General features: G+C 38.0%; 1 protein-coding gene and 1 non-coding gene across 3 annotated transcripts in view; both read left to right on the top strand.

The window, feature by feature from the left end:
* KPNA4 (karyopherin subunit alpha 4) overlaps positions 1–11,801 on the top strand; it is a 52,969-nt gene extending 41,168 nt beyond the window's left edge. The window contains exons 11-17 of one of the 2 annotated variants that reach the window (XM_074190844.1): positions 2,752–2,883; positions 4,329–4,457; positions 6,524–6,628; positions 7,607–7,678; positions 8,873–9,035; positions 9,622–9,716; positions 11,620–11,801. In XM_074190844.1, the coding sequence (XP_074046945.1) occupies positions 2,752–2,883; positions 4,329–4,457; positions 6,524–6,628; positions 7,607–7,678; positions 8,873–9,035; positions 9,622–9,716; positions 11,620–11,718 (795 nt within the window). In that variant the 3' untranslated portion in view covers positions 11,719–11,801. Of the gene's footprint in view, positions 1–2,751; positions 2,884–4,328; positions 4,458–6,523; positions 6,629–7,606; positions 7,694–8,872; positions 9,036–9,621; positions 9,717–11,619 lie in introns of both variants that reach the window. The other variant, XM_074190843.1, reaches the window with a different exon arrangement.
* On the top strand, positions 5,621–5,940 carry LOC141492425 (small Cajal body-specific RNA 7). Its single transcript, XR_012469899.1, has one exon.
* Positions 11,802–15,241: the final 3,440 nt, after the last annotated feature.

Genomic DNA, 15,241 nt, shown 5'->3' with positions numbered 1-15,241 from the left:
AAACAATTTGAACTTCCTCAACTTCAGGACAAAGACTTTTTAATGTCCAAGGATTTCCAGTTCATCACACAGTCTTGGTGAAAAGATTGTTCTGTACAAAAAAGATAGAATTCAAGGAGAGAGTACATTGTGTTCAAAATACAGAAAACTATAAAAGAGATGTCCAGTTAGAGGGCTTTGAGAAGCTCGAGAATGGAGAGATGAGTATTAAGTAGCCACCTCCATTTAGCTACCCAGGCTGGGAGGAGAGAGTGCAGATGAGAACAGGACAATAAGGGGGGAGGTCAGTTTGAGCCAGATTGTCAAGCCAGATCCAGAATCCAGGAGTAATCCTTGGTTCAGTAGTAAGGGGCCACTATCCAGGAGTTGCCTGATTAGAGTAGTTTGTGTTTAGAATTTAGCCTGTGATTGGATTGGTTGAGGAAGCTGCCAGGATTGAAATTCTGTTTGCCCATAAAGTCTGGGGCCTGCTCTGCCACAGGGAGTCTTGAGAGTTTACTGAGGTAGTCCTTGCCCTGGGTCCTTCATCCAGGAAGCAACAGGGTCAGAAGCAGAGCCTGGACCTGAGTTTTCTTGATCTATCCACTATGGTGCCCTGCCCCTACCTCTGTCTTTTCTTAGGAGCAGCAGAGTGAAAAAGAGGACTACAGTCTGTCAGACTGATGGCAGGGAGAGAGAATGGACAGTTGGTGGCAGCTCTTCAGCCTGGGGTCAAAAGAAAAGACCCAAAATACAGAGGAAAAGTTGGAATGTGGATTTGGGAGGGACCAAGCTCATCCGAGAGAGAAGCACCTTGGGAAATGGGGAACCAGATGGAACATAAGGAGTACAATGAGTGACTGAAGCTAAGGGGGAAGAAACCACCACAGAGAATTAGAACTTGGGTTTTCAGGATTGAGGACAAATGAAATTGGAGAGATGGACCTGCCTTCTGACTTTTTCATGCTGTATTTTTTAAAAGTAAAGCTCAATTTCTTCCTGTTTAATATCTTACAGAAATCTTTTCAATCCTAAGTGTTGAAAAGGCAACAATTTGAAAACTTTCCATCTTGGATATACAGAGATGTATTCTGTGCTCCTCTTTCCCTATTTCCAATTTTTCCCCCCCTAGATAGGGACCGATGTAAAGCTTCTAACTCAGCCTGAACATGTTAAGACACATTTAAGAATAAACAGAAAAAAGTTAACTAAAATTTTAACTACTTAGTATTTAAGTGTCGTCTGGCTCAGCAACGTTGTTTGCTTTATGTGAACTATTTTGGGCCTATGTTGATGTAAGGTGAGAAGATCCCAGCCATTTGCAAGTTGAAACTGATACCCTCACATCAATATAGTTCTGCATGTATCCATGCCCCAAGCATGCCCACGAACATTTGCATTTGATGCCAATGTCTTTTTTCCTCCAATGTTAAATGCTTTTAACTTGGAAAAATTTCCAGAGGAATAATGTGAAGTAATTCCCCTCTTTTTTAATTTAACTCAGTTTTTTCCTGGGTTGCTTTTAGTTAGAATCTTTGTAAACTAAGGTCATACCTTGAATGTTGTAGTGTTTTTTCCGAGTATTTATTCATTGTTTTGGTCATAGTGACTATTTGGGAGTTGTTAAGAGACTTGTAAATAATACTTTAAAGTGAAATATTAAAAAATGTAAAATATTTAGCATGATAAAATTCTAGAATGAGATTATTTAAAGGAAGATATATGATTTAGTGTGGAAAAATTCTGTTTATAATACTCCCAGATTGATGAATCCCTGATCTCTAAAGCTTGCAGATTTTTCACCCTCATGTCAGGGAGGGATCAATGTGATGTTCAAAAAAACCTCCTTAACAGCTGGGAGTAGCTGTCTAAGTGCTCAGACCATGCAGGCAGGCACTGTTGCTGACATCCAGGGCCCATCCCCATTATCACAGCAGTCTACCTACATTTGTCCAGACACCCTTTGCACCTGCTGAGCCCTTTGAGGAACACTTCCACTCTCCCCAAGCTCTTTGGAAATCACAGCAAAGCTTCTTCTGAGGAGGCCCTCATGGACTAAGACTTCTCCATTGGAAGTATGGCTTACTCCTCTGGTCTTTGCTTCCCTTAGGAGCCCTTAGACTGGTTATCCTAGAGGAGTCCCAGGAGAAGGCTTTTCTGCCAATTAGAAAGTGCTTTATAAAGGTGATATATGTGGAAGGGCAGCCTCTCCCTCCCTCTCTCTGAGGTGCTTATATTCTTAGTAATAGTGATGCTAGAAATACACAGATGTTTTACTTTCTATTATAGTGAACCAGCCACATTATAATTATGGAAATTCAGAAAGTCAAGGGAAAGATTCACAGGGACTTTTAAGGTTAAGAAGAATGAATAGAGGGGGCAATGAAGGCAGGAGCAGTAATTCAAAGTTTGAAGAAAGCTGGGTATCATGACAGGACTCTTTTCAGTTCTTGACAGTCTGTATTTTCACTGGCTTAAGATTCTCTTTACCAGTACAAATTAAGACTCCTCCAGACCTTAATAGACCTTTATGAGATATTGAGGCCAAAACAAATCCTTCCTTTTGGAAAAGCATCTCTAGGTTGATACAGTTAAGACTGGTCCTCCCAGGACAAGTGCAGCCCTTCTCAGGCCCCATGAGGCCTCTCCATTCCCCAATCCTACCAGTGGTACGATAAAATGTGGGGGTTACCAGAAAAGGAAAATAAAAGGGATGCTCGTTTTTGGACTACAGGATATATCTTGTTGATGTGTCCGATGTTTTTGTTGTAGATATTGGTAGACACTGTCTGGGCCCTCTCTTACCTGACTGATGCTGGCAATGAGCAGATCCAGATGGTCATTGACTCGGGCATCGTCCCTCATTTAGTCCCTCTGCTCAGCCACCAGGAGGTGAAGGTGCAGGTGAGTTTGTTATCAGTAAGGATCTGAGTATAGCATGTCTTTGGAAGCTGGGGTGCTCCCATGGGCAAAGAGGATGCTGGGTAGTTGTGAGTGAAATTGCCAGCTCTTCTGCTAAAAGTGCAGCAAAGCCTTGAATTAGTTTGATTTTATAAATTCTTCCTTTAGTACAATGGGGCTGTGTGGCTTGCCCAAGGTCACACAGCTAGGCAATTAAGTTTCTGAGGTTGGATTTTAACTCGGGTCCTCCTGACTCCAGGGCTGGTGTTCTATCCGCTGTGCCACCTAGTTGCTGCCTGGTTTTATAAATTCTCTATGATCCAGGTGATAGAAATTGTGATGGGAGACCTTAATTTCAGTTTGGAAGAAAAGTACTAAATAAAATTGGGGGGGGGGGGGATCCAAGTGATTAATGGATGTAAATTAATGATTAGTAATCATTTGATTAGAATGAAAAAGTTACTTATGTGATTTGAATATATATATATACATATATATATATCACCAAAATGTTAAGGTGTACAATTAATATTTGTTCTCAGTGTTTTAGAAGTGAGTTTGGGGGTTTTGGGGGGTCCCCATAGTAAACAGAAAAAGATTAATTGAAACAATAAACAGGAGGGACAGAAATAGAACTGTTTGCAGAGCACAGTTCACATACTTTTTTTTTTTAAATGAGAGTAAAGAATTTCTTAAGAGTTTGGGATACCCTAAAGTTTTAAGAGAAGTTATTGAAATTTGATTGGTTGCTACTTCTTTGAAAACCTCCAAGTTGAAGTATGTGATACACTAGACCATAAAATAAAAACTTCTCTTCACCTAAGTTATCCAGTTAAATGAGTGTTCATTACCAATTAACTGGATTCCCTAGTTAACTAAGGGTTTCCAGAAGTATTCCACTTTCAATCTGATAAAATTTATGCAAAACAAGAGTTGGAGGGACATTCTGGAAATTAGTTTTGAATTGATTTTCTTTTGTCTCACACACACAGACACTGTACTGTACAAAAGCCAGGAGGATTAAACTTTTGACAGATGTTGAAATCTTTTAAACAAGAAATTAGGGAACAGGATACCTTCCCTTAACATTTTGGTTAGTCGGATTTTTGCTGAACAGTGAACCAGAAAAACTTGATTTAAGTAATGATTGAAATTCTCTCTCTTGTCACTAGATACTTGTAGCATGAAATACATAGGATTAGAAAACTAAGGGAAAGTGAGAGACCTAATGCCGAGCTGCTTCTCCTCCCAGATGACTTTGTGTCTCTTGTTCCATCTTTTTTTTTTCTTGTTCCATCTTGTGTGCACCCTGTGAGACTGGGCCCACCCCATAGCACCCAACATGTCAGATATGAGATGACATTTGGAGTCTTTCACTGTATTTAACCTTGCTCACATGTGACCATGTGTACTCGCATGAGAGTTCAGGAAGCATTGGTGTCTTTCAGACGGCCGCTCTTCGAGCTGTCGGCAACATCGTCACCGGTACTGATGAGCAGACGCAGGTTGTGCTGAACTGCGATGCTCTTTCACACTTCCCTGCACTTCTGACACATCCCAAAGAAAAAATCAATAAGGTGGGTATGTATTGAGTGCCTTAGTACTCAGCCCTTGGGGCGAAGGGAGGGTTCTGAACTTGAAGTCCCCAAAGTCCCTGCTGCTGCTACTTTCCACATGGCTTACCTGGCTCCTTTTCTTCTTTTAGCCTATTGACTGTCAGTTCCTTTTCCCCCTCCCTTTACAGTGTTTGTCTTCTACAGTCTGTGAAACTAGAGCCGATAGAGTATTATGACCGAATATGACCGAATAAACTAGAAATCAACTGTCAGATTGAATGACAGCTATTTGGGGTAATTAGGCCCTTTTTGTTTTCTCTTTTAAATGAAAACTGCCAAGTTAGCTGAGATGACTGAGTTTTAGGGAAGAGTTACTGAATGTTTCCTAGTAAAGAGATGCTTAGGAAGGTTAATAATTTCTCAAATAATGACAAAATGAATTTGAGAATTGTATTAATTTTCCATTTTAGGTGCTTCATGAAATTTACAAGTTATTCAGGCCTTAATGTCCCAGAAACCAAATTTAGTGACTACCAGAAGCACCAGAGCATGTGGAACATAGTCATTAATGATTTCCTGTTTCTGATTAGTTTCTGTGCCTCTTTAACTAGGCAGAAGATAAATGCTTATTATTTCATAGTCAATGAATTGTTTCAGTTTTGGAATAAAAATTTACTATTAATTAAAAAAGACTTGAAAATTCAGGCTGATTTCTCTTAAACCCTAAGTTTGCTATCCTCAGAGTCATATTCTGCAGTGGGTTGTCAAGGACCACATCATTGCTGACTTTGCTCTATCCTTGTTCTTCTAAAGATGACCTTTGAGTTAAGTCTAAAGGGAGTACATGTTTGTGAAAGAATTAGCCTTGACTTCTCAATAGGGTTGAAAAATTATAACATAAATCATATTGCATAAGATAATTTTGACCTAATATAGGCATCTACTGTTTAATTTTGCTTCTGATTGGAAATGTATTTTCAAAAGGGAATTGAATAGTTCCCTCTATTATGAGTAGGCTTACAGATTCTCTGAAATAAGAAATTCAGGTTAATTTTAGTTGCTTAAGTTTCAAATTAAGTTAAATTAACATGATGTCTCAAAGCATGGATTTTTTTTTTTAAGGATTTTTGCCAAATAAATGCATAGAAGTAGTTTAAGGTGATTTAAAAAAAAACTGGCTCTCTTGGAAATGATGAAACAGAGAAAAACTGGGTGCATTTGAATGGTGTGTGATTTGAATAGTTTAAATTTATTAAGTAAACATTAATGTTGGGTGGGAGGGGTGTGTGTGTGTGTGTGCTTGGGTATAAATGTAAAGGCTAAGGAAAGGGAGCCCTAACTGAAAATGCAGATATCGGAGTGCATCTGAGGCTGTTGTAAAAATACTTGAGTGTTTATTGCAACCATGCCAATGATTATAACTGTGGAACAGCTCACCTACCTACCTGCCTGGCACCCTACAGTCTCTAACAGGTTCATAAATTGGACCTGTGATCTGATCCATAAGAGCTAAGTGTTCATTAATTAGTGGGAATCATTTATTTTTGGCATAACATGGTCTTCCCTCTCTCCCTCCCCAACCAAATAAATTGACAAATAATTTTTTTTCTCCTTTAGGTGTATATAAATTCTAGTAACTTGCAGTATCTGCTCATTATTAGAGCAGTATTTGAACTTTTTTTAATGTTTTCAGTATTTTCAGTGAAAAATACAAAGAATTTGGTAGGAGTGATAAAAGAATACTCACCTTTATCACACAAATAGAAGCAAAAACCACTCAGAGAAAATAATAAACCAGGACTTGGAGCTTTGCCCAATAGGACCAAATACTTTTTGGCTAATATGTGATTTTAGTTTGCTTTTCACTTGCTCTGAATCTCTTGTTTGGAATTTTTTTATGGGCCAATTTTGACAGGGCGTTTTTCAATTTTAAGCACTTGTGAAGGTATCTCAGATACTGTTGCATATCATTGAGAATAGGAGTTTGACATGTGAGTTATTTTGACAGTATTGTTAAGGTTATTTTGTTAATAATTAAATATTTTAAAATTAATCCTATCGATTATTGAAGGGATTTTGTTTTCTAGGAGGCTGTATGGTTCCTTTCAAATATCACTGCGGGAAATCAGCAACAGGTTCAGGCAGTGATCGATGCCAGCCTTGTGCCCATGATCATTCACCTCCTAGATAAGGTAAGGAAGCGTTCCTGAGAGGCTGTGTGGACCTGTTTTCATGTACTCGTGACTGTTACCAGGCAACATTCTGTGGAGCAATAGTAAAATGCTACTTTTTTGCAAGGCAATGGAGCTAATTAAGTAGCTTGCCCAAGGCCACACAGCTAGGTAATTATTAAGTGTCTGAGGCTGGATTTGAACTCAGATACTCCTGACTCCAGGGCTGGTGCTCTATACACTGTGCCACCTAGCCGCCCCATAAAATGCTACTATGAAATTGATGTAGTAATAGGAAAGCATCAGATTAAATAATAACCCCTTTTTTAAAAAAATTTAGGAAACCTTTTCCCTAACCTTTATATATAATTATTCTTAGAGATGCTTTTGTTAAACACATTTTAATACAAAGCTAGGAAAGGGGCCATTTAACACAGATGAGAAATACCTATGATATGTTTGGCAGTGATGGCATAGGCACAAAAGCCAGGCAGGCTAGAGGGTTGGAGTTAGCAAATTTCTTTTGAGCTTCATTGACTCACAGAGGCATTTAAAAAAAAAAAGCAGTATTGTCTCTGATGCTGAATTCTCTGTCCATTTTCCCCTCTTGAATCTATTATTCATGCAGTGGCAGTGCCGCCCACAAGTATATACAAGACAGAATGAGACAGTGGATTTGTAGCTTTGGAAGTTCTCTTGGGTGGAAGCAGATCAGGCATCCTTATAATCCTAACATTGAGGAGAGCCATGTGATCAGCTCTGTGGTGCCAACCTTCCTTCCCTAGGTACCACAGTTGGTGAAGCCATTGGACCCAAATGTACCTAGAGAGGGAAACCATTGTCACTGCTTAGCATTTGGTCATCTGTCATTAGGACACTAGGCTTTTAATTATTAGACTTTTTGAAATGAGAGAGAGGATAGGTTGTTGGCAGTCATCATTCCTTGAAGATATCCTCCAGATATGTTTGTTTTGAAAAGGGGCCTTCTGCTTTTTCTAGGGTGATTTTGGAACTCAAAAGGAAGCTGCTTGGGCCATAAGTAACTTAACAATCAGTGGAAGAAAAGACCAGGTGAGGAGGGCATCGGTGAGCTTCATACCCATTATTGTGTCTCTGTCGGGGAGGGCTTGGGGGAACCCCATAGTGAGAGGCACACAACGCCTTAGAGAAGAGAAAGATGTTGCTGAATCCTTATTTGGATTTTTTTAGTCCTTCTCCCAGCAAAAGAAGCTTCAGCTTGTTGCCTCTAACAGGTTAGGCCTCTGGTTTTATTTAAATTTTCCTAAAAGAAGTTTCTTTCTCAGGCAATACTTCCCTTTGACCATTTTTTCTGTCGGAATTTCATTTTTGTTGTGTTGGTGACATTTATCACCAATGAATTTGACCTGGTTTTTATCATAGAGTATAGTACATGACATTCTGTGACTAGATTTCCTTGAAAAGAAGAGATTGTATTAATTGCTTTATAATTGGACCTTCATTTAATACTCAAAGTAATGACTTTGTATGCTTTAAAAAATAATCGGCCCAATACAAGGACCATTTCTCACAATGTTGGCCTCTCCACCAATAAGGAATAGTAATAAGCCAAATCTGGTCATTGCTGGGATTTAAAGAGGTGATACTTTTAGTACTACTTTTCAATCATGTTATTATGGTCATTATGTAGATTTGGTCCTCCTTTCTTGGGGCTCCCTCTGTTCAAGGAAGCCTCTCCAAGTTTCTTTAAATTCCTCCATTCCTATTTTCTGTGATGCTACAGTTCTCACATTCCAGTTTGCTCATTCATTACCTAATTAATAGTTTTTTACTATTGCAAAGGGCTCCCATGAATATTTTGAGATTTATTTGCATATTTCTTTCAGTGTATTTTTTCTTTCCATTTATCAAATTCCTTTGGGAATCCATGTATCCTTGAGTTGTATTAATTTTCATCTTGACATCTTCAAAGAGATTAATAGCAATCATGATGTATTTTATTAAAATTTAGATCACTATATCTAACTAGACATTAGTTAGTATGCATTGAATGGTATAAGTTTAAAAATCATATCTTTTAGCATAATGTCAGTGTTGCATGCATAGGTCTTGTTTGGCATTGGAAAGAGTCAAAGGACCTGAATTCTGTCATGGTTTGGCTGCTGCTTTCCTAGTGCTCAACTGTAGTAACTCACTGAACATTCTGGGGCCTGCAAAGCAAAGCCCCTTCAGTACTAAGCCTCTTTGGTCCTCAGTGAGTCTGTTCATTGTGTTCTCTTTCCTTAGGTGGCCTATCTTATCCAGCAGAATGTTATCCCGCCCTTCTGCAACTTGCTGACTGTGAAAGACGCTCAGGTTGTGCAGGTTGTGCTTGATGGGCTAAGTAATATATTAAAAATGGCTGAAGATGAGGCAGAAACCATAGCCAACCTAATAGAAGAGTGTGGAGGTGAGCTCAGTATTTTGGCAGATAATTCACTAAGTAAAATTTTCAACATTTTTCAGTTTATTGCCTTGATGATTATCTAAATAATTTGATACCATGTCTTCACTTCTCATATGTCTGCCTTGTTAATGTCTTCTGTTTTATAAGGTAATATATGTTTTGAAATACAAAACTGAAATTATTTTAAAACATATTATATAGAACATATTTTGGACTAATTATTATATATTCTCAAAGTGGATATTAAGCATGGTAAAATAATGTGTTGGTACTTACTTTGTCCAAATGATAAACAGTTTATTGGCTGAGTAACATTTGAAGACAAATGCCTCCTTTTCTTTAATTTTTTTTTAATTTAAGTTTTTTAATTTAAGTTTTCAAGTAACATAGTTTTACCATGTGGAATTGTGGCCAGAATGAAATTTTACAGGGTTCTCTCTCTCTCTCTCTCTCTCTCTCTCTCTCTCTCTCTCTCTCTCTCTCAGTTAAACACTGGATTTCAAGTGAGATCTAATTAATTCATTTGATAGTCATTACCTTTGAATATTAGTGTGATTTCTTTCACTTAATAAAATTGTTTTTTTTCCAGGCCTTGAAAAGATTGAACAACTTCAAAATCACGAAAATGAAGACATCTACAAGCTGGCCTATGAGATCATTGATCAGTTCTTCTCATCAGATGATGTAATTAACTTTATTTCTTAACTTAATTCTTTTATTTTTGAAGAGGAAAGCTGAAAATAGAGTTTTAAGGACACTTGAGTTGGGGGGAATGGAACAAACATGTAGGACCAATCAAAGAAGAGTATCAACTGCTTGACTATTGCGAGTATAGAAAGCCAATTATCCTAAAAAAATGTCATTTTTATTCTAAAATTACCTTTGGCAAATGTTTTACCTTAAAAATTCTTTCAAAAAGATATTGTTAATGGTATAAACATTTGACAGAATGAAAATGTAGGCATTGATTTTAGATATTTTCCTTGTAATCTTCATATACAAAATCTAACATGCAGTTCAAATAGCAAGCAAAGCTTTAAAAGTATCAGGTGGGGGAGGCTAGGTGGCGCAGTGGATAGAGTACCTGCCCTGGAGTCAGGAGTACCTGAGTTCAAATCCAGCCTCAGACACTTAACAATTACCTAGCTGTGTGGCCTTGGGCAAGTCACTGAACCTCATTGCCTTGCAAAAAACAAAACAAAAAAGACGTCTTGACTCTGTTTAAGATGACTTGTGACCTTGACCAAGTTATTAAGTACCCAGGACACCAAAAACCACAATGAGTACAGTTGGGGATTGGCATTAGTAGTCCCTTTGTCACCTTTACCCACAAAGTTCCAGGAAGAAGAGAAACCAACAAGTGAGATGACCCCAGTAAAATAAAAATAGATCTGACCTTTAAGTGCTTTCCTTCCAAAGTATCAAAAGAGTAGAACATGAAGCATTCCGTATAGAACATAGTCTTCAAAAATATTGAGAAATTATATACCAGAAATACAGCCCTGTGTTTACTTATGAACCAACATGGAGAATCTTAGTAAATAAAATCTTAGCATAAATAGTCTTTCTTCCTTGAAAGAATGTTAAAATAAATGTATCAATGCAATTCATTGTAATAGCAGGAAAAAAACTGAGTCCTTTTATATCAACAGAGCATTAAAGGTTTTACAGGGGGCAGCTAGTTGGTGCAGTGAATAGAGCACCAGCTCTGAAGTCAGGAGTACCTGAGTTCAAATCCGGCCTCAAACACTTAATAATTACCTAGCTGTGTGGTCTTGGGCAAACCACTGAACCCCATTGCCTTGCAAAAACTAAAAAAAAAAAGTTTTACAGTTGTAAAAAATTGTGGAGATACAAACATGTAGGATCAATTAAAATCCCCAAGGGAAAAGAGGATTTTTATAGAACTAAAAGATAATAAAATTCACCTGAAGAGAAAGATAAGAATGTCAATATTTTTTATAATAGTATTGATTTTTAAATGGAAATTTGATGAGAGGACTAGAGATTCCAAAAATGGATTCAGATTAATATAATATTCAAATTACAATTGTTAGAGGAAGCATAATATGGCAATTGGATCATTGTAGATTATCAGGGTTCAACAAACTAAATTCATCAGGCCCTGTTTTTGGTAATGCCCAGTGAATTACCAGCAGTTTTTACATATTCAGATAGTTTTATTGTATTTTAAAAACGTTAAAAACCATTTTTTATACTTTAACAAGAATAGCTGGTAGCTGTTTGCCAACCTTTGTATTAGATTGTCTGCATTTTTTTTTTTTTTTTTTTTTTTTTTAGGTTTTTGCAAGGCAAATGGGACTAAGTGGCTTGCCCAAGGCCACACAGCTAGGGAATTATTAAGTGTCGGAGACTGGATTTGAACCCAGGTCCTCCTGACTCCAAGGCTGGTGCTTTATCCACTACGCCACCTAGCCGCCCCTGCATTCTTAATAGACTAAGTGTCATAGATTATTTTTAGAGGGGAATCATTCTGATAGAAAATCATCTGAAACTATGTAAGATATTTAATCTTAATCTTTGTTTCCTTTCTCTCCTCCTTACCACCCCCCTACCCCCCTTCCAGATTGATGAAGACCCTAGCCTTGTTCCAGAGGCAATACAAGGGGGAACATTCGGTTTCAATTCCTCTGCCAATGTACCAACAGAAGGGTTCCAGTTTTAGAAAGATGTTGTGGAAGTGTTGGGTACAATGCAGCACTGATATATATACATATATATATATAAAAAAAAGGTTTGATCCATCAAGCTTGGCTCATGGGATCTGCTGCTGCATTAAATCGGGGAAAGAGAACGTGAAGATTTCATTTGGAATCACAGAAAGCCCAAATGAAGTCAAGATGGCGAGTGGGTGCGAGTGAGAGTGAGTGGCAAAATGTAATGAAAAACTTCACACGAATGCTTATTTAGGTCGTTCAAAGGAAAAAAGGGCTCAGGTCACTGACGTGTCGGGCCTGAGAAGGAACATGGACTAGAGCTAGAGCAACAGGGGGTGCAGAACCACCATCTTCCAGCCTTGTAAGCATTAATGAGAACAGAGTGCCCATCCGAGCCCGAGGAGAGAGAGCTTCGGTCTTGCTGTGATTTCAGCCCTGTGTGAATGGAAGACATTGAGCAGGCTCTGGCCTCTGTGGTGGGGAGCCCGGCTCATCTTTCAGACCCAGGGCTCCTCCCTCGGGGAGCAGACCCCAGTTGTGGAGGGGCGCGTGTGCGAGAGTGTGGTTGTGGTGCTGTATGGGGATGCGTGCGAGCTTGATTCGCCTTCAGGGGCTGGGGACAAACCTGGGAATCATCAGGGGGAGACCCTAAGTGTTGGCGTACACTGGACATGGATATAAAAGACCGGTTTAGCAGCAGACTTTGGTTTACTTCTGCAGCCTGGGTTTCCTTTCCCTTTCTCTTGGACCTTTTTTTTTCTTTCTGTTTGTTCTTTTCCTTTTTTCTTTTTGTTCTTTTTTTCCCCTAATTACTTTATCTAGTATGGCTTTTATTAGTTGCTTGTCAAGTCAGATAACTTTTCAGGAAGGAGTCCCTGTGCATTTGCACCAGATGAATGTTTGATGTTATGAAAAGCTTTCCATATCATCAAATCTAATTTGTGTAGACTTTTGCATGAAAAATCAAAATTTCCCTCCAAATAGACTGTGTTGCAGTACACAAGTTGCCATAATAAACAGTAAAATGTGCTTTCTAAAGCCATCCTTTTCATTTTCAAAGATAACATGAAGCTCTTTGCATGTGGTAATAATCTACAGCCTAGTTCAGTTTTAGATTTTGTTGAGTCCTGTAAAGAAGAAAAAAAAAAGTTTTCAGTTGTGGTAGAATCCCGTGCTGTGTTTAAATGTTACTTGCTTTTTCAAACTTTGTTTTCTATGAAAATGATATGGAAACTTCTAAAATGGAATTTGGTGCATATGTACTGCCGAATAAAGACCGATGACGAGGTGTGAATAGATGTACAAATCAAGTAATGGTTTGAACACCTTTAATAATATGCCTGATCTGTTCGATTGTCTTAGACTCTTTTTATCTTAGATGTAGGCAGCCATGAACAATCTATTTTGAGCCACTTTAGGGAGAAAACTTTGTATTTCTAAAACTTGCATAAAAAGCATGCAAGTGGTTTTTATAAATTGGAATAATACCTCAGTTTTGAGGTTCTGCACACTAAATTAAATGTGACACAAATAAATTTGTACAAAAAGGAGAACTCTTTATAAGGTGGCTCATTGTAGGAAACCCTGTGCCTTCCCCTTCGAGCACACGTGTTGCATGAACAGCGGTTTGCTATAAGAAACATACCAGATTAGCCACCATTAGCATCGTTATCTACTTTGTGTTTAAAAATCAACTGGTAATTCTGAAACACTGTAGAATGGATAAAGATTATTTTGTGATCATAACTCTTTGTTGGACTAGAGTATTTTTGCAGCATTCCTTGTCATCAGAACATGGTTAAAGTTTAAAATTAGAAGCAGCAGAAAACTAGCTTGTAAAATTTATCCAAGTAGAGTGCAGGCTAGGCTGTCTTGGGGAAATAAACATTAAAACTTAAAGCAATGTTTTACACAGGGTGTGGTGTGTGCGTGTGTGTGTGCGCGGGGGGGAGGGCCTTTCTATCACTAGGCCATGGCAACATAACAATTCAGCTTATTAAAATTTTCTCACCTTCTTACCTCTTAGCCTTTTGACCTGCCTCACAATCCAAAGAATATAGGAGACTGACCTATCAACTTAGTTGTCCAATTTCATTCCACGTGATGTGACAATATTAGCCATTGAATTGGCACATGAAAGCCTATGTACCCTCTCCCCCTTCAAATAATCTTATGAATGGCTTCAACTCTGTTTAGAACCATATTCTGACAGCATTGGTATGTGTCAATATCTCTTGAATGGTGGATTTTGTACAAAAATATAATTTTGACTTATTTGGTAAAGGATGTTTACATAGAAATGGGCTAAATGCCTTAAGTAATTTAATCAAGCCATGAGGCCTCTTTTTTCTCCCCCCCCCCCCTTTTGGTAAATATAACTTTAAAGATGAAACTAACTAGCTTATTGCTTAAATGTTGTTACTGAAGCACATGACGTCTCATCAAATAAAAGAGCTACTTCATACTTCACACATTTCCCTTAAACAAATGGCTTTTGAACCCTTTCATCCCTCCACCACCCCACCTCACTCCTAATAGAAGTTTAATATCTTCATTCTCAAGTTTATTTTCTCTCATCAAATGTTAAGAGTTAGCTGATCATGTATTAAATACAGCAATATACTTAACTCCAGGAAGTTGGCTCACCCAACTCAATGAAGAAAAAATGAATTAGCAAAGATGGAACAGTATTCATAATTTTCTTCTCTTTCACCCTCATCTCTAGATTTTCATCCCAAATTGGAGTTAAATCCTCCATATAACCCTGGATTAGGATTTACCTTCTGAGGTGGAGGTGGGGAACAAGGAAGAGTTGGAAAGTTGAAAAATAATGACCAGTTTTCTAAATTTTTAAAAAACTGGCACTCAGATCTTCCTTGGGTATCATGTTAGAATGAGTCCACTTCACCTGGTTGAGAAGGAAACCAGGGATTGAAGATTCTTTAACATTTGTTAAGAGATTTATAGGTTAAGGGAAATCTTGTTGGATTTACAGAAAGTACATTTGTGACTCTTTTTCACACCTCTTGGTTGTAGATATGAATTTGCTTTTGAAAAAGTAACGGAGTGTTATCTGACCTTTCCCATCTCTCCTTGGCCTGCTCTTCCTGCTGTCTTTCCCATTTAAGGGAGGGCAAGAGAGTTCTGAGGCTGGAGACTGAAGAGAGACAATGCATTCTGATTTTAAGAATCTGAGGAAGTCAGGCTTCAGTTTTAATGAATGAAAAGAATTAGACCTAGAGTAGTCGTTTGCCTCAAGTCTGAATTGAACTAATGAGGATCATGCTATCCCAGATGAATTAAGTAATGGCTCCTTTGAGATTTCTTATCCTCTAAAATATGAAAGAGTTCATGTTAACCAACTTAGCAGAAAGAGATTTAATTTTGGAATATTAACATAAGTGATGCTTATATTTCGTTTTATGGCACCATTTTTGAAAAGACATTCCTTGAACTACAATCTCAATTTCTTCAGGGTGTGACCATCTGCCTTTTGGTAATGGACCATCTAAATGATGGCAGGGCCCAGAT

The sequence above is a fragment of the Macrotis lagotis genome, chromosome 6, assembly GCF_037893015.1.
Source record: "Macrotis lagotis isolate mMagLag1 chromosome 6, bilby.v1.9.chrom.fasta, whole genome shotgun sequence".
Classification (NCBI taxonomy): Eukaryota; Metazoa; Chordata; class Mammalia; order Peramelemorphia; family Peramelidae; genus Macrotis; species Macrotis lagotis.
Note: the sequence above shows the minus strand (reverse complement) of the source record. Positions and strands in the feature narration are given on the sequence as shown.